The 19,303-nt window shown below is 41.4% G+C and overlaps 1 protein-coding gene across 3 annotated transcripts in view; it reads left to right on the forward strand.

Moving 5' to 3' along the window:
* The window catches only part of LOC129696661 (zinc finger protein 236-like), a 142,417-nt gene that overhangs the window by 34,513 nt on the left and 88,601 nt on the right, over nt 1–19,303 (forward strand). For 2 of the 3 annotated variants that reach the window (XM_055634752.1, XM_055634753.1), the window contains exons 3-7: nt 713–877; nt 4,057–4,235; nt 7,450–7,577; nt 12,282–12,454; nt 13,854–14,003. In XM_055634752.1, the coding sequence (XP_055490727.1) occupies nt 713–877; nt 4,057–4,235; nt 7,450–7,577; nt 12,282–12,454; nt 13,854–14,003 (795 nt within the window). Of the gene's footprint in view, nt 1–712; nt 878–4,056; nt 4,236–7,449; nt 7,583–12,281; nt 12,455–13,853; nt 14,004–19,303 lie in introns of those variants that run through there. The other variant, XM_055634754.1, reaches the window with a different exon arrangement.

Here is a 19,303-nt window from a genome sequence, read left to right on the forward strand (position 1 = left end):
CAGGAGAAGTCACCCTACGCTCATTAGCGTCAACCCACTGTCGCCGACTGTCGTTGAAAAATTTTGAACGTTGAAAATCCAGTGGCGACCAGAAAGACGCTACGACTCTTTGGGCGACTGAGGAGACAACTCACGACCATACAGGCGACACCCCGACGACCATGTGGCGACAGCCTAATCGCCTAAAAAATAGCCGACGTGGGACAGGCCCTTTAAGAGTTGTTTTGGAAATTGACAAGCAGAAAAAAAAACTGGTTTAAAAAAAAAAAAAAAAATCAAGAAATTTCGCTGTCTTTTAAGGAAACATTTACTTGTTCACTGGAATTGGCCATTGAAATTGACAAACAATTGCTTCTATTGACACTTGCACAACCAGATTCCATTAATCAATTGATATTAATAGCCAAAGATAGATAGATTCTTGATTAGTACGTGTGTCAGGGGTTATGGGGAGAAAGCAGGAGATTGGAGTTAGGAGGGAGAGATAGACCTACCATGACAGAATGGCGGAGTAAACTTGATAGGCCTAATTCTGCTCCTATCACATGACCTTATGCAAACCAAGAATAAAGTTTTAGCTCTTAAAAATACCTTTTAGTTTTGAAAATCCTGTAGGAAAAATAACTTTGTGTTTGGGATGGGAGGGGCTAGAGGTTATTTGCATTTTCCTAATACTTAAATTACAACTTTTTCCCTTTGTCTGTATAAACAGCCTTACCGATGTGATCAATGCCCAGCAACCTTTAACGTGGAATTTAATCTTATATTGCACAAAGCCACTCACAATGCAAATGAGCCATCTTGTCCTGTTTGTGGCAAAAAGTTTTCCCGCGTGGCCAGCCTTAAAGCTCACATTATGCTGCATGAGAAAGAGGAGGTGAGTTTTTACTGCTTATAATCTAATTCACTTTTGCACCAAATCCCATCTAAAGTACTTCCTGTTATATTTATGTTCTTAAAAAATGTTAGCCTAAGTTTAAAATTTCCTCATGACAACACTTTACATCAATAGTGACAATCACAGAAAAAGTGTGAACTTAAATTTACCTAATGCATTATTGAAATCTGCCAGATGGCAAATGTTTAATCTTTCAAAGAAAACTAAATCGCTATCTCAATCAATCAATCAACCTTTATTGTCATCTTGCAAGCAACAGTTGTACAGTGCAAAATGAAAAGACGTTTCCCAGGGAATAGCGGAGCATCGCACATGAAATTTAAAACGTTTCACACATAATAACACTAAAAAACAATCCAGTCCCTGATGGAACAGTATAAATATATAGTTAAAAGCAGGTAAAACACAACATTAAAATACAATAAACCAATAATAAAAATGTCCGGGGCAGCTGATTTGAGTGGCCAGTGCCAGTTATTAAAGTGTCTGTGCCAGCTGCAGAATCAAGTGACTGTGAGTACAGAGTGACTGTTTAGCAGCCTCACAGCCTGTGGCAGGAAGCTGTTTAGCAATCTTGTAGTCCGGGCTTTGATGCTTCGATATCTCTTGCCTGATGGCAGGAGATCCAGGTGTATGTGAAGGGGGTGCAGTTTGTCCTTAGCAATTCTCTGAGCTTTTTTCAGACAGCGGCTCTGGAACAGTTCTTGTACCGAGGGTAGGTAGACGCCAATGATCCTCTCTGCTCCCCTCACTACCCTCTGCAGAGCCTTCCTGTCCGAGCAGTTGCAGGTGGAGTACCACGAATTTATGCAGTACGTGAGTACAGACTCCACCGTACCCCTGTAGAAAGTCCTGAGGTTGTTGGTGGGGAGTGAGGCCTGTTTTAATTTCCTCAGGAAGTGCAGTCGCTCCCGTTTGATGGTCCCAGGGTGAAGTGAGGCAATTTGCACACCGAGGAACTTTATGCTCTCCACTCTCTCCACTGCAGGCCACGATGTTGAGCGGTGTATTCTTGGCTGCGCCCTCCTGAAGTCGACAACCATCTCCTTCGGTGATTATTTTTGCCGCACCAGTCCACTAGTTGTTTTACTTCCTCCCTGTACATTGATTCGTCATCTCCGCTGATGAGTCCCACCACTGTTGTGTCATCCGCGAATTTTATGATCTTATTGTCCCTGAATCTGGCAGCACAGTCATGTGTGAGCAATGTGAACAACAGCGGGCTGAGCACACAGCCTTTAGGGGAGCCGGTGCTCAGCGTGATCGAGCCTGAAGTGTTCTTGCCAACACGGACTGACTGCGGTCTCTCTGTCAGAAAGTCCAAGATCCAGTGACACAGGGTGGTGTTGAGGCCTTTTTGCAGATTTGCAAATCTTTTAAGTGGATCATCAGTTGCTGGCAGTAAATTTTATATTTTTTACTTGGCAGTGTCAGAAGTGCTTTACTATAAAATTAGAAAAGGAGCAGATAATGAGTTTTAATCAGGAAGCTCTGATAATTGAAAAGTATTTGCTTATCTCAAGATACACCCCAAACAAATCTCGTATTTTAAGATTATTTTGCATGTAATCTTTGTGTATAAAATTAATTGACCAAGATAATGCAGAAGGTTAACTTGCATTGGTCTCCCACTGGGCACTTGCACCCCATCCCCAGGAGCAAAGACTTGTGATGTGATACCATTCCATCATGCAGTTGGAACAAAGGCTACCACCTGATTTTGGGTGGCTGTCAAACCAACAACTTAAATTCCACTTAGTGTCCTAGATATTCAGAGCTATAATAAGACATTTAAGTGTAATTTGTTAAAAAGCTATTCAAAATTATTATAAATTTAATCTAAGTATACGTATAAATAAAAATTGCTTTTGAGAAATTCAAAAAATATAAAAAGGAAAACATGTTCACTGTAGTTACTTGTAACCACTCCCATTCATTGAAATTAATAGGGTCAGGGTTGTGGACGATGTTCCCGGATTCTAAGTGTTGAGTAATCTTGGGGATTTTGCGCTTCTTTGCTGATCTCCATGATCAATCCAGTGCTTGAAGAAAGTCACAGAAATGCTGACAAAAGCAGTTGGGTTTGGAATTTGTGCATAATATGTGGAAATCCAAAATGTATTGGCATTTACACGGGCAAATGCCAGTTATTTTGTGAAATTGTGGTGTTTCTTTTCCAAATTTGGACTTTTGATTTAGAATTTATTATTTCAAATCAATGGTAATAAACTGAGCTTCTGTATTTGACAGTTGGCATCAAATATCTTGTTCAATTTTCACTTTACTGTTAAAGGTTAGGTTAGGCCTCGTAGGGTTTGCTTTCAATACCAAATTATTTGCAGTGATAGACATGGTGGCTGAGTGGTTCTGATGATAGAACTAAATTGGCACTGCCTTATCAGTGTACTTAGAAGGGTGGAGGGGTCTTTGGGTGGAAACGGGGGAGGGGATGAATAACAATATCAAGTCAATTCAAGTTTATGGTGATGTGCACAAATACAGTGAGATAAAAGTACAATGAAAAATCTTGCTTGCAACAGCATTGCAGGCTCATAGGCTCGGACAACCACACAAAGACAAATTGTACATAATTGCACATAAAATTTCTAAAAGAAAGAAAACTGAAAAAGCAAGACATAAGTGTAAAATATAATGAAAGAAAGGAGCAAGTCCATGGTAGTGTAAGAAGTAGTCTGTCGAGTTCCTTTATCAAGGTAGGATTGGTTCAAGAACTTGATAGTTGTAGAAAAGCAGCTGTTCCTGAACCTGGTGGTGTGGGATCTCTGGCACGTGTACCTGCTGCCTGATGGGAGCAGTGAGAATAGAGCATGATCCAGATGGTGGATTCTTTGATGATAGATGCTGCATTCTTGAGGAGCGCCTCATAGATGCTTTTGATGGAGGTGAGGGCTGTGCCTGTGGACTGGGCTAAGCCCACTAATTTCTGCAGCCTCTTGTATGTTAGAATTGTCATACCAGACCATTATGTAACCTTGCAGGATAAATTCTAGAGTACTTATTAAATTAAAATCACTTGTTCATATTTTTAGTATCTTTACTGATTAGCCTGTGAAAATAATTGAATTTTGGCTCTCAATCTTTACAGACTATTGTAAACTTCAAATGGACTGACACTTTTTGTATTTTTTCCTCTGTAGAACCTGATATGTACAGAATGTGGTGATGAATTTACGTTACAGAGCCAACTTACTAGACATCTGGATGAACACCGGCAGGAACTAAATGGAAGCCAAGTGCATGTTTGCAAGATCTGCACAAAAGAATTTGAAAGGCCTTCCCAGCTACGTGATCACATGAAATCTCACTACAGAGTTAGGTATGTGATTTGAGGCATAAGTGTAACAGCTTCTTTATGATGTAAATATCAAACAATCTTGCACGGCGTGTAATCATTTATGAAAATAAATGCGTCTCTACCTGTAGTGCACAGCATTTAGACCTTGGGATTCATTCAGGTGATGGCATTATTCACTTCCGTCTGCTTCGTAACCTCAGATGTGGGATGAAGATGGAAGATCCTGTTGGTTGGCTTATCATCCTACAATGTGCAAATTCAAATTCTAACATTTAGCCTGCCTAGCTAAGTTACACTTGTTCTTGTATGAAATTTAACTATACTATATAATATAGACATACAGCACATTTGAAAATTACCTAAATCTTCATTTCATCCGACTACAGTCTCTCCCCCCCGTACCCCACCTATTTCTAATCCCCCCCTCTCATCTCACCTAATTCCTTCCTTTAGCCACACCATTTGCAACTCTTCAATCCTTTTGTCTCACACCCCCTGTCTTTTCATCTCTGTCCTTTGACCACCCATCTGCCTATCAAAACTCTCCTCACCTGTGTCGGTCTATTACTTGCCTATCACCCGTGTCGGTCTATTATTACCCACAATCAGTCTGAATAAGGGTCATGACCTAAAACGTCACCTATCTCCAGGGATGTGCCTGACCCGCTGAGCTACTCCAGGACTTTGTGTCTTCATAAGACTTTTTGATATTTGTATCTTTTGGTGGTCCATTGACTGAATCATTTGTGGTATGTTCCTCTTTTCCAAATGCACGTGCAAAATTAAAGCTATAAATTTTATTTTACCTGCAGCAGCTGTATAGTAAGAAATTAAGTATTCCGCTGGTAGTAATCATACACCTTGTTGGCCTATCAGCTGGTCGGGCACTATCCATGTAGAGAGAACATTGATCTGAACTTTTGACTCTGCTTCTTCACTAAAGCTGACTGGTCTGCTGAGTATTTCCAGTATTTTCTGTTGTTCTTTCAGATTTCTAGCATTTGGATTATTTTCCTTTTATTTTATACCACCTCAACTACTTTGAGAATGGAGATTAAGGAAAAGGCTCTTAACCCATTTTCTGTTTATGGTATAGTACTTTTCTTAGATCCCCTACATATTTTCAAATGGTATATTCAGTGTACCTAGTCTGAACAATCAGGTTTCCACTTGTAGGGGGATCTGACCAATTTGAGAGGACCCTTTTGTAGTGTTCGGAGCTGCGAGTGGTCTTGTAGTGTTTTGGAATTTTCTGGTGGTAGGAAGGAATTATGTGGATAAGGGCCATTCTCCTTTTCAAGGCTGCAGTGTCGACAGAAGCCTCGTTTGCCCAGCGTATCCAGGGAGGAGTCAAGAGGAAATTTGCAGTATGTTTCTATTTCAGGAAGTTGAATCGATTTCCAAAGTATATGCCCTTAACTGCCTTTTGGATTGGCATGTTTATTAGTGTTCTGCTGGAATAAGATGTTTGTTTCCCAGTTAGCCCAGTGATGGTCCATTACATAGCTGGTGATTGTTAAATCTTCTGCCATCCTAATTGTGAAGCTGCTGGATTGAACATAACCTGCAAATTCTCAGCGCCAAGAGTTTGGCATGGGTTTGGTTGGTCTGGGGTGCAGGTTGTGGTTTTGGAGTGATGGGTGCTGCATTATGTGTACCTAGTCTGAACATTCAGGTTCCAGCATTGAACTACTAAAGAAGAGTTTGACAAATAAAGAGAGCCTGAGCAGGTTAAGCGTATGCTTATTGACATTTACAGTGCCCTCCATAATGTTTAGGACGAAGACCCATAATTTATTTATTTGCCTCTCAGTACTACACAATTTGAGTTTATAATAGAAAAAAAATCACGTGATTAAAGTGCACAGTTAGATTTTAATAAAGGCCATTTCTATACATTTTGGTTTCACCATTTAGAAATTACAGCAGTGTTTATACATAGTCTCCCCATTTCAGGGCACCATAATGTTTGGGACACAGCAATGTCATGTCGTCATGTTTAGTATTTTGTTGCATATCCTATGGATGCAATGACTGCTTGAAGTCTGCGATTCACGGACATCGCCAGTTTTTTCTGATCTGTTGGAAAGGTGATTGGGGATTTTTCTTTATTATAGAGAGAATTTTTCTGTCATTAGCTGTGGAGGTCTTCCTTGGCCTGCCAGTCCCTTTGCGATTAGTAAGCTCACCAGTGCTCTCTTCTTAATGATGTTCCAAACAGTTGATTTTGTTATGCCTAAGGTTTGGCTGATGTCTCTAACAGTTTTATTCTTGTTTCTCAGTCTCATAATGGCTTCTTTGACTTTTATTGGCACAACCTTGGTCCTCATGGTGAGAAACAGCAATAAAAGTTTCCAAAGGTGATGGAAAGACTGGAGGAAAGACTAGGTGCTGAGAACTCTCTTATACCTGCATTAAGGGAGGTATTTACGCACACCTGAGCAATTACAAACACATGTGAAGCCTTGTGTCCCAAACATTATGGTACCCTGAAATGGGGGGACACAGCTGTAATTTCTGCATGGTGAAACCAAAATGTTTTTTTTTTTTTTAAACCCTTTAATAAAATCTGACAGTGCACTTTAACCACATGTAATTTTGTTATTTTACAAATCTCAAATTGTGGAGTACAGGGGGGGGGAAATAAATAAATAAATAGATGATGGGTCTTTGTCCAAAACATTATGGTGGGCACTGTATAGAATGGACTGGTGATCTTATTGAAATTTATGAAGCTCTTAAGGAGGTTGACGGCATAGACGCTGACAGATTGTTTCATTCCGAGTCCTCGTACCATTTTGTTAAAGTTACACTGAACACTCTGGTCAATATGTCCTCCCAAAGATATTCTAGCCAGATCTTTCAAATTGCTCCAGTTTTTGGAAAGAAGTAGCCTTGCTCCATTCCTGGTAGTCCAGTCATCTGGATAGAAAAGCCTATATTCTGTCATGAATCTTTCCTTCACCATTGCATGGCATTATAATGGATCAATATACCTGCACCTCAAAGGTACTGTGAACCTCTTGCTTTTCAGCATTTAGATAGTAATGTTAAATCTCAAGTGGCTGACCACATTTCAGTACGTTGAAATGCATTTTCCAGTTGCCATCTATTTTTGTCTCTTTTTGTAATTTAAGCATTCCATTGACCATTAATTCACTCTAATATTCTACAATAAGATGTTGCAAGAATCTCAATCTAATATTCATAAGATTTTGCATCCCTTAATCCCCAGGTCATCCCTGTGTACCAAGCAGTACAAACGGCATGTAGACAGATCAGGGTTCTCTCATCGTTGTGAACATTGTGGGAAGACATTCCAGAAGCCTAGCCAGTTAATTCGACACATCAGAATACATACAGGTGAGGTATGCTGTAAAGCTAATATGGGATTTTTATCAAATATCTTTTACGAAATTAATTTAGAAGATGTTTCACTTTGCATTTGTACAGATGAATGACATAGAATCACAGAAATGTACAGCATTGAAACAGGGCCCTTTCATCCATTCCACTTTTGATGCCTGTCTGTACTAATCCCATTTGCCCCTATGCCTTTTATTATCCAAGTATCTTCCCCAATGTGTTTTAAACATTACCAAATATCTGCCTCCACTTTCACCACTGACAGCTTGTTTCAGATATGCACTGTAGATTGGCTATTGCAAATCAGAATGCTTAGTAATTATAACTCCACCTAATTAGGATGGAGAGCGACATTGTTAATTCAGAAACAAGGGTCCTGAACTTAAAGAAAGGTAACTTTGAGGGTATGAGACGTGAATTGGCCAAGATAGACTGGTGATTGATTCTTAATGGGTTGACGGTGGATATGCAATGGAGGGCATTTAAAGACTGCATGGATGAACTACAACAATTGTTCATCCCAGTTTGGCAAAAAAAAAATCAGGGAAGGTAGTGCATCCGTGGATAACAAGGGAAATCAGGGATAGTGTCAAAACAAAAGATGAAGTGTACAAATTAGCCAGAAAAAGCAGCCTGCCAGAGGAGTGGGAGAAATTCTCCACCAGCAGAGGAGGACAAAGGGCTTAATTAGGAAAGGGAAAATAAATTATGAAAGAAAACTGGCAGGGAACATAAAAACTGACTGCAAAAGCTTTTATAGATATGTGAAGAGAAAAAGATGAGTTAAAACAAATGTAGGTCCCTTGCAGTCAGAAACAGGTGAATTGATCATGGGGAACAAGGACATGGCAGACCAATCGAATAACTACTTTGGTTCTGTCTTCACTAAGGACGACATAAAAAATCTGCCGAAAATAGCAGGGGACCGGGGGTCAAATGAGATGGAGGAACTGAGTGACATCCAGGTTAGCCGGGAAGTGGTGTTAGGTAAATTGAATGGATTAAAGACCGATAAATCCCCAGGGCCAGATAGGCTGCATCCCAGAGTACTTAAGGAAGTAGCCCCAGAAATAGTGGATGCATTAGTGATAATTTTTCAAAACTCTTTAGATTCTGGAGTAGTTCCTGAGGATTGGAGGGTAGCTAATGTAACTCCACTTTTTAAAAAGGGAGGGAGAGAGAAAACGGGGAATTACAGACCAGTTAGTCTAACGTCGGTAGTGGGGAAACTGCTAGAATCAGTTATTCAAGATGGGATAGCAGCACATTTGGAAAGTGGTGAAATCATTGGACAAAGTCAGCATGGATTTATGAAGGGTAAATCATGTCTGACGAATCTTATAGAATTTTTCGAGGATGTAACTAGTAGAGTGGATAAGGGAGAATCAGTGGATGTGTTGTATCTGGACTTTCAGAAGGCTTTCGACAAGGTCCCACATAAGAGATTAGTATACAAACTTAAAGCACACAGTATTGGGGGTTCAGTATTGATGTGGATAGAGAACTGGTTGGCAGACAGGAAGCAAGGAGTAGGAGTAAACGGGTCCTTTTCACAATGGCAGGCAGTGACTAGTGGGGTACTGCAAGGCTCAGTTCTGGGACCCCAGCTATTTACGATATTTATTAATGATTTGGACGAGGGAATTGAATGCAACATCTCCAAGTTTGCGGATGACACGAAGCTGGGGGGCAGTGTTAGCTGTGAGGAGGATGCTAGGAGGCTGCAAGGTGACTTGGATAGGCTGGGTGAGTGGGCAAATGCATGGCAGATGCAGTATAATGTGGATAAATGTGAGGTTATCCACTTTGGTGGCAAAAACAGGAAAGTAGATTATTATCTGAATGGTGGCCGATTAGAAAAGGGGGAGGTGCAACGAGACCTGGGTGTCATGGTACACCAGTCATTAAAAGTAGGCATGCAGGTGCAGCAGGCAGTGAAGAAGGCGAATGGTATGTTAGCATTCATAGCAAAAGAATTTGAGTATAGGAGCAGAGAGGTTTTACTGTAGTTGTACAGGGTCTTGGTGAGACCACACCTGGAGTATTGCGTACAGTTTTGGTCTCCTAATCTGAGGAAAGACATTCTTGCCATAGAGGGAATACAGAGAAGGTTCACCAGACTGATTCCTGGGATGTCAGGACTTTCATATGAAGAAAGACTGGATAGACTCGGTTTGTACTCGTTAGAATTTAGAAGATTGAGGGGGGATCTTATAGAAACTTACAAAATTCTTACGGGGTTGGACAGGCTAGATGCAGGAAGATTGTTCCCGATGTTGGGGACGTCCAGAACAAGGGGTCACAGCTTAAGGATAGAGGGGAAATCCTTTAGGACGGAGATGAGAAAAACATTTTTCACACAGAGAGTGGTGAATCTCTCGAATTCTCTGCCACAGAAGGTATTTGAGGCCAGTTCATTGGCTATATTTAAGAGGGAGTTAGATTTGGCCCTTGTGGCTAAAGGGATCAGGGGGTATGGAGAGAAGGCAGGTACAGGATACTGAGTTAGATGATCAGCCATGATCATATTGAATGGCGGTGCAGGCTCGAAGGGCCGAATGGCCTACTCCTGCACCTATTTTCTATATGATTTATAGTGTAAGAACTCGCCTGCTGCCTGGCAGTAGCTGCAGTAGACTGAACATGTGATGTACTGCATATGTGCTGATGAACTAGACAATAAAGATGCTTATGCTTCAACTTGTGTGAGACTAAGGTATTTACATGCACCATCCCATGTTGAAAAATGTACCCCTCAGATCTTTGAATTTCTCTTCTCACTTTAAACATGTGCCCTCCCTTGCCCAGGGGGAAACACTGCCAACTATCTATCCTAAACATACCCCTCATAACTTTAAAAACCTCTTCCCTCAAAGGCCCTCCAGTTTAGAGATACTGCACGGAAACAGGTGCAGTATCAGGCCCACCAAGTCTGTGCCGACCTGCGATAACCCTGTACACTAGCACCACCCTACACACGAGGGACCATTTACAATTTTTACCGAAGCCAATTAACCTACAAACCCGTATGTCTTTGGAATGAAACTGAAGCACGGAGAAAACGGCACCCGTCATCAGGATCTAGCCCGGGTCTCTGGCGCTGTAAGGCAACAACTCTGCAGCTGCGCCACAGTGCCGCTCTATAGGCTCCAATGTATCAGTGAGATTAAACCCAGAAAACGGTTCAAAGTGCTGGAGTAATTCAGTGGGTCATGCAAGATCCACGGAGAGCATGGATGGGTGGCGTTTTGGGTTGGGACCCTTCTCCCCAGAAGAAGCTGCCCATGAAACATCTTGGTGAATCTACTCAGTATTTTTTCTATTACTACCACATCCATACTCGAGCGTGACAACCAGAATTATACACAAAGCTCTTGTGTAGTCTAACTAATGTTTTGTACAAATGCAATCAAACATCAGAACTCTTATATTCTTAGTGTATGGTGGCAAACATATCAAATGCCTTTTTTAACTAACCTATACTCAGGGAACTATGAACTTGCATCCTATGCCTTCGCTGTACTCAATGCTCCCGAGGCATTGGGAACTTTCACTTCATGGCTCACTTTGTTTAAATCGTCCATTAACATATGCATGTTATTTTCAGAGAAGTATTATTTAAGGTATTCAACATTGACAACATCTGGAAATATTGGACTAATTCTTCCTCGAGCATTATTATTATTTATTTTATTTTAAAATCATGAGAGGCATAGGTAAGGTGAATTGCCACAGTTTTTCTCCAGAGTAGATGAGTCTAAAACAAGAGGACGTAGGTTTAAGGTGAGAGGGGAAAGATTTTAAATAACTTGAAGGGCACATATTTTCCACACAAGGGTGGTATGTACATGGAACAAGCTGCCAGTGGAATGATAGAGGTGAGCACAATTATGACATCCAAAGGATACTTTGATAGGTACATGGAATGGATAAGAAATATTTGGAGGATATAGGCCAGGTGCGGCAAATGGGACAAACACATTTAGGATACGTTGTTGACATGGATGAGTTGGCCTAGTTTTGTGCCGTATGACTCTTGACTATGGAAAATAATTAATGTTTTTTAATTTTTAATTATTTTGGAGCAATTATTATCTTTAATCACCTGACCTGCACATTACCACATTATTCAAAAGAAGCGTGTCTTGCAATTCAATGACAATAAATGTTTTCCCACTTTTTTACGTGATTAGAAACTGATTTTCTCGAGTGAAAGAAAAGTCTGACAATTGCTGGGCATGATTTGGCCACACTTTGATGTAATTCCACAATCTGGCCATTGAGATACTAATGTATACATGAATAATCTGCTGTATTGGTAGTAAGTGGATATAATTGGAATCATTGGCGGCAGAGCACAGCTTGAACTGCAAAATTATTTGTGGAGTTTGAGGAGAAGTTGTACATGTTAATTGGCAGTGTGAAGACTAAGGACTTTATTTCAAAACCTGAAGGTTATGTTGGAATTAGCACTGTGCTGCCACCCATCTTCTATTCATTGTATTGCTATTCTTTTTGCTTAAAAATTCTTTAAATTCTTTAAGGAATATATTTCACATGTTCCTGAGCCAGTTTTATTTGAGATCTGTTGCAATAAAATTGAGCTAATCATTAATTATGCCATATGCTGCCTATTCACTGTCTGCAGATTGATATTGTTTTATTTAGTTTACGCTTACCAACTTTTATTTGGTATTATAGGTGAAAGGCCATTTAAATGTGGAGATTGTGGAAAGGCTTTCAACCAGAAAGGAGCACTGCAGATACATATGATCAAGCATACTGGTGAAAAACCACATTTTTGTGTATTCTGTCCAGCTTCATTTTCACAGAGAGGCAATCTACGAGCACACATACAAAGGGTTCACACGGAGGTAATGGTATACTCTTCATGCTTCATAGCTTGATCTCTTCTATGTTTCACCCAGCTTTGAAATATTTACAATTTAGCTAAACTGGGCAATGCTGTGCCTGATGAACGTCTAAACATCCCCATCTTTGCTATTAAACCTGTACAGCAACGTAAGCTTTCTGGAACTCTTTGCTCAGCTATTTTGGCTGTTAGTTATTTCTTTTATTTTGCCAGCTAATCGCATTTTAACCTTCCTTTATTTTCCCATAAAGACAAGTAATAATACATTTCAAAACAAGTATTTTCTTAGCTCTGGAATAAAATCCAACTGTTGTTCATTAAAATCAGATTAGGATGACAGCTAAATCTGCTAAAATCATTCAGAAATTTCCCCTTCGCTTGTACCTGCAGCAATTTCTTTCTATTTGTATTAGAATTAATCCATCATTCATTGAAACCCGCAACTGGCACCCCGTAACAGTAAACTAACTATTGTAACTGCACATTTGCTTTTGTGATACTTGAATGGGCAAGGCTTAGAAGGAGATGGTCCTAATGAGGTGCTGCCCAGACGAATGTCTTCCTGGAGTTGATCAGCTTGACAGTGAATGAAGTTACATAGAAACTAGGTGCAGGAGGAGGCCATTCGGCCCTTTGAGCCAGCACCGCCATTCATTGTGATCATGGCTGATCGTCCCCAATCAATAACCCGTGCCTGCCTTCTCCCCATATCCCTTGACTCCACTAGCCTCTAGAGCTCTATCGAACTCTCTCTTAAATCCATCCAGTGACTTGGCCTCCACTGCCCTCTGTGGCAGGGAATTCCATAAATTCACAACTCTCTGGGTGAAAACATTGGGAACATTTTTCCTGCATCTAGCTTGTCCAGTCCTTTTACAATTTTATATGTTTCAATATGATCCCCCCCTCATCCTTCTAAACTCCAGTGAATACAAGCCTAGTCTTTTTAATCTTTCCTCATATGCCAGGGATAGCTCCAGGGAAGTTGCACCAGAAGCAGTAGTTCGAGCTGACATTAGGGTTGAATGGCTGGGTGTGAATTGTTTCTAGTGCTTCTAGTTCAGTGTGCTGCGATGAAAGGTACTTGCACATACATTGATGATAGCTAGTTGTTCTACATAAAAACAGCTGTCCAACCATCAGCATGATCTGGCCCATTTTTACCCAGTAGGGTGTTCTTGCAGAAGTTTTAATAGAACGCTGTCTGTAATTAGCAGGAGATTCATGTGCAGCATCTTTCCTCTTGTTTTTCTCATAACAAAGATCATAATGAGAAGAAATGCAGAAGGTTGTTCGAGTTTCATATCTTTTATTTCGTAGTCATTGGGAGTTAATTACTGTACTAGTTGAAATGTCAGCGTTTACTTGCTGAATTTGCTTTATTTTTTATTTATGCACAGGTGAAGGATGGGGACCAGCCAGCTTATCAGTGTGAGGAATGTAGCTGTGTGTTTCGAAAACTAGGCAGCCTTAATGCACATATCAGCAGGATGCACTCAGATGGATCAGAATCTTCGCGAGTAATAAGTGACACTGCACACAATGTACCGGTAATTGGATTTGTTTTATTTCTGATTCATTAATTACCTTTTAGTTAAGATATATAGGATGGCATGGTGGCACAATGGTAGAATTGCTGCCTTACAATGCCAATGGTCCAGGTTTGATCTTGAGCTTGAGAGTAGAGGGGAAACATTATCCGGTCCTGGAGATTTCGGCTTTTCTGTCTTCTGAATAGCCTCTCCACCTCGTCAATTTCTAGACTGTGGCCAGACTGATGTTGGGCAGCAAGGAGCGGGTGGGTAATGGACGAGGGCCCAGTCTTTGCAGACTGGAGTCAGGCTGTAAGTAGGTGTGAAGTGGTGGTTCGGGAGGGGGTACCAGGGTTAAGTTTCTGTTTATTGAACCTGCAGTACAACTCATTCAGGTTGTTGGTCAGCTGACGATTGTCCAAGGAGTGGGGGCTTTCCTCTTGTAGCTGGTGATTTCTTGCAAGCCCTTCCAAACTGAAGAAGAGTCACTAGCTGAGAACTTGCTCCTTAACTTCTCAGAGTACCTTTCCATGGCAGCTCTGATTCCTCGTCTCGGCTTGTACTTGGCCTGCCTGTAAAGGTCTGCATCCCCGCTCCTGTAGGCCTCATCTTTAGACTGGCGGAGCTGTCTGAGTTCTGCTGTAAACCAGGGCTTGTCATTGTTGAACCCGATCCGGGTCCTAGTGGGAATGTAACTGGCCTCGCAAAGCTGACCTATGATGTCACAGTGCCTGTATATTCATCGAGGCTTGTGGTTGCTTCCCTGAACACATTCCAATCCGTGCAGTCAAGCCAGGATTGTAGGTTTTCAATGCCCTTGCTTGTCCACCTTTTCATTGTTCTGACCACAGGCTTAGCATATTTTAGTTTCTGCCTGTAGGTCGGAATAAGATGAACTAAACAATGATCGGAGAGACCCAGAGCCGCCCGGGGAACAGAGCGATATCCGTTCTTGATTGCAGTGTAACAATGATCGAGTGTTCTTTCCCCTCTGGTGGGGCGGGTAACATGAAGTCTGTGCTTTGGAAGGTCTTGGAGAATGTTAGCCTTGTTAAAATCCCCCAAAGCAATGACCATGGAGTCCGGGAAGTCACTCTCTACCCTCATTACCTGGTCAGCCAGTTGCGTTTGCGCCTCACGTACGCAGGCTTGGGGAGGGGGGATGTAAACTCCAGCGAGAATAAAAGAGGTCTATTTCGCTATATGTAATTGAAAGCCAGCCAGTTGCAGCGCAATATCTGGGGTCGACTCACGCAGCCAGGTCTCGGTGAAGCATAGGGCAGCGGCTCGAGAGAAGTCCTTATTTGTCTGGCGCAGGAGTCGCAGTTCATCCACTTTGTTCTTGGGAGAACGTAGATTTGCAAGGAATATACTCGGGAGCGGTGTGCGTAGTCCTCGTCGCCGGAGCCGGGTGAGTGCTCCAGAGCGCTTCCTACGGGTCCTCCTCTGTCACAAGACCTTGAACACAGCCACAGCCCCGCCAAGGAGTATGTCCAAATAATCCAGCGAGTGAGAGAAATCCGGAACGATGTTTGGAGGTGCCGTATATCTGGTGTTAACGAGTACCTCTCTCGTGAAAGTGATCTTTGTGGGGTTGTCACAGACAACACAAACAAACAAACACATACAAAACAGCAAAACACCGTAGCAGCCATCGTCAGCGCCAACTAGAATTAGCATATATTAATTATATACAGAATAAAAGTATATTCACTGCCATGGTTATTCTGTAACACATAACTGTCATAAATATTACAGCAGATCAGTGTGACTTCTCATCTATTGTGAGCGTTTCACTATTGGGCAACATCCTCTTCTCTGAAATAGTTGTCCATCACTTCTCAGTCCATCCTTTTGTATGACCACCAGCGCTTCCAACTCCCTCACTTTGCCACAAACTTTAGTTTGAGATGGTGATTCAACTTCAGTAGAATTTATTTTGTGCTTTTGCCCGAAACATTAACTGCAGTGGAAATCAGAACCGCTTCCAAGATGGGAAACTACACCATTCCATCATTGCAAAACCCCAGGGTCAGCAGTTAAAGTTGTTGTCTCACAGTTCCCAGGAGCTTTCTTCAATCCGGGTCCTGGATACAGAATTGGTACATTCTTATCGTGCCTGCTCTGTGGCTTCTCCAGTTGCTTTGTTTTCTACTTGCACCGTAAAAATAAATGACGGTGTAGATTAATGCCGAAAGAATCAACGGGGAATTGATTGGCGTAAGTGAGGGAGAAGGTGAAGTAAAATTGGGGAATAAGAAGAGAGAAAATGGGGCAGGCGGAATTGCTCCCTGGAGCTAAATGTCACGTTTCTCTTTTATTGAGAGTGTAAGATAAGATTTACACTTGCTTTCTGACCCCGAGGGACATCTATCCAAGTAGTTGTATGTAATCTTGTGTGATTTAACTTCTTACATTAAATAGCATCTGAAATACCTACATTATCTGCCACATTTCCATTACCTAGAATTGTGTCTTTGTCTCTGACATGAATTCCATTATATAGAATAATTGCCCAATCACTCTATGTTCACCTATACAAATGTGTAGACAGTAATATAGATTGACCTATATTATAAATTAGTCTCTTTTTGGGTAGTCAGAATTCCCTATAATTTGACAAATGTTCTTCAGTATTATTGAAAGGAGATTATGTCAGTACATTTAGTTCTGGTATTTGTGCATGCATGCAAACTGCAGGCACCTGCAATTTATCACCGTGGACAAAACTGTTATATATAACTTAAATGTATTGAGATTGAGGGTAATAATATTTATAATGTGGCCTCATTTTTCACATCGCAGGTATTAATAAAAAATAGGTACGTAATACACAATAAATCTTCCTGGTCATTGATATATAGCGACTAAGTCAAATTCCATCATAAGGTGCTCTGCGATCAAAGTTCTACTCGCTCAATCATTGCAAAGTGTTGCCTTTAAGCACTGCTTTTCCTTTTTCACAGCATTTGTGCAAGGAATGATTACAACAGTCTCCGGCATTGCTCTGCAAACTCGGACTACAGTAATGGCTCCTTTCAGGGCATAGAGTTAAGCCTAGGACATACAGCAGTACAGTACAGCACAGGAACAGGCCCTTTGGCCCACAGTCTGTGCAGACTGTGATGCTAATTTAAACTGCTCAACTACCTGCACGATATCCATATATTCTGTGTCTGTTTTATGTGCCTGTCTAAATGTTGCTTAAACACTGCTATCCGCTTTTACCACTTCCCCTGACGTGGGGGAGATGCCACAGGCACCTCTGTAAACAAAAACGCGTACATTTTCTTTAAAATGTCTCCCTCTCATTTTATACTTTTACTCCCTCGTATTTGACATTTCACCTTGGGGGGCGGGGGGAATAAAAGGCCCTCGGCCATCTCATTTTGTTTACTTCTATCAGAGTGCCCCTCGACCTCCATGCTCTAAAGAGAATAATCCAGGTTTGTCCAATTTCGCCCATATCGCTGATATTTTTCTATCCATGCATCCTAGGGAACCTCTTCTGAACCCTCTCCAAAATCTCCTCATCCTTTCTATAATGTGGCAACCAGAACTACACCCAGTATTCCAAAGGACACAAAGTGCTAGAGTAACTCAGCATGTCAGGCAGTATATCTGGAGCACATGAATAGGAGACGTTCAGGTCTCACCTATCCATGTTCTCCCGAAATGCTGCCTGACCCGCGGAGTTATGCCCCTGTCCCACTTAGGAAACCTGAACGGAAACCTCTGTAGGCTTTGCGCACACACAAGGTTTCCGTGCGGTTCCCGGAGGTTCCCGGAGGTTCCCGGGGTTTTTTGTCAGTCTCCCTACCTGCTTCCACTATCTGCAACCTCCGGGAACTGCACGGAAACCTTGGGTGGGGCGCAAAGTCTCCAGAGGTTTCCGTTCAGGTTTCCTAAGTGGGACGGGCATAACTCCAGCACTTTGTGGCACTTTATGTATTAACCGGCATCGGCAGTTCTTTGATTCTACATTTCCCTAATGTTTCAAGTGTGGCCCACCCAAAGTTTTATATAGCTGCAACATGACTATTCTGACTTTTGTATTCCAAACCCCCCCACCACTGAAAGCAAGTATACCGTATGCCTGGGTCTTTCAGCTTGCTAGAATATTCCTGCATTTATTCAGGGAATCTTGTATTCCCTTTTGGCTTGTTATGTCTGTGCCAACTTTCTACTGGAGCAACTCACTTATTCCACCTACACACTCCTGCAATTTTTGTTTCTCCTCGTAGATCTAATTTCCTCATGAAATACAAGATTGAGCCTGCCTTCACCATGTCTATTGGCATTGCATTTCAAATTCAAAACGCATTCTGCACAAAAATAGTTTGTCCTCGTAGCACAATTCATTCTCTTTCAGTTCATTTATACTTTAAAAAAAGTGCTGGAGTGACTCGGTGGGTCGGGCAGCAGTGCTGGAGAACATGGGGACCCTTACTGGTTTAATTAGACCCCAGCTGAAGTATTTGGTGCACCTCTGGTCTCAATTCCTATAGGAAAGATGTGATTGCACTGGAGAAGGGGCAGAGAAATTTCATAAAGATGTTGCCTGGAATGAAGAATTAATGGTTTTCTGGAGAGACTAAATAGGTGGGTTTGTTTTCCTGGGATCAGAGAAGACTGAAGAGAAGACTTGATTGAGATATACAGTAAAATGAGCGACATTGTGTAGATAGTGTTAAAGAGGCCCAGATCCAGAGGACATAGATTTATGGCAACATATTTTTGAGGGGATGAGAAGAAGAACATGAGGTGGCACAGGCAGATATTCTCCCAACATTAAGGAAATATTTAGGTTAGCATTTGAAATGTCATGGCATAGAAAGCTACAGGATGAGTGCTGAAAGTGGCATCGGTATACTATCACACGATTTATGAATATCCCATACATGCAAGCAAGCTCCCACAAATATTATTAAATTTCAACGAGATCGGTTTTGAAAGAAAGATTGCATGTATTCTTCAATACTAGTTCCTTTTAAGCCAGGCTTCCTGCAGGAGACCACTTTGAAGAGAGTTGCTTTGGATATTTCTACTATTGATATTTGCATCATTAAATAATGTAAGGTGTAAATATTTAAAGCTCAGTGAAACCAGCCTGTTAATGCGGCCATCCTGATTCTGTACCGTTGTAACTTGGCAGGAGAAGACGATAAATAAAAATTCAAGGTGGTCCTCATCAACACCAGATCTCCCTTCAGCCTTCCCTTTTTTTTAATAAAGAAAATGTTCCTTCTAATTTTGGCTGTAAGATAGTATTCATTAAAAACTTGGTGCTAAAGAGCCTCTGAGATATCTTAAAAACA

The sequence above is a fragment of the Leucoraja erinacea genome, chromosome 4 (genome assembly GCF_028641065.1).
Source record: "Leucoraja erinacea ecotype New England chromosome 4, Leri_hhj_1, whole genome shotgun sequence".
Taxonomy (NCBI): Eukaryota; Metazoa; Chordata; class Chondrichthyes; order Rajiformes; family Rajidae; genus Leucoraja; species Leucoraja erinaceus.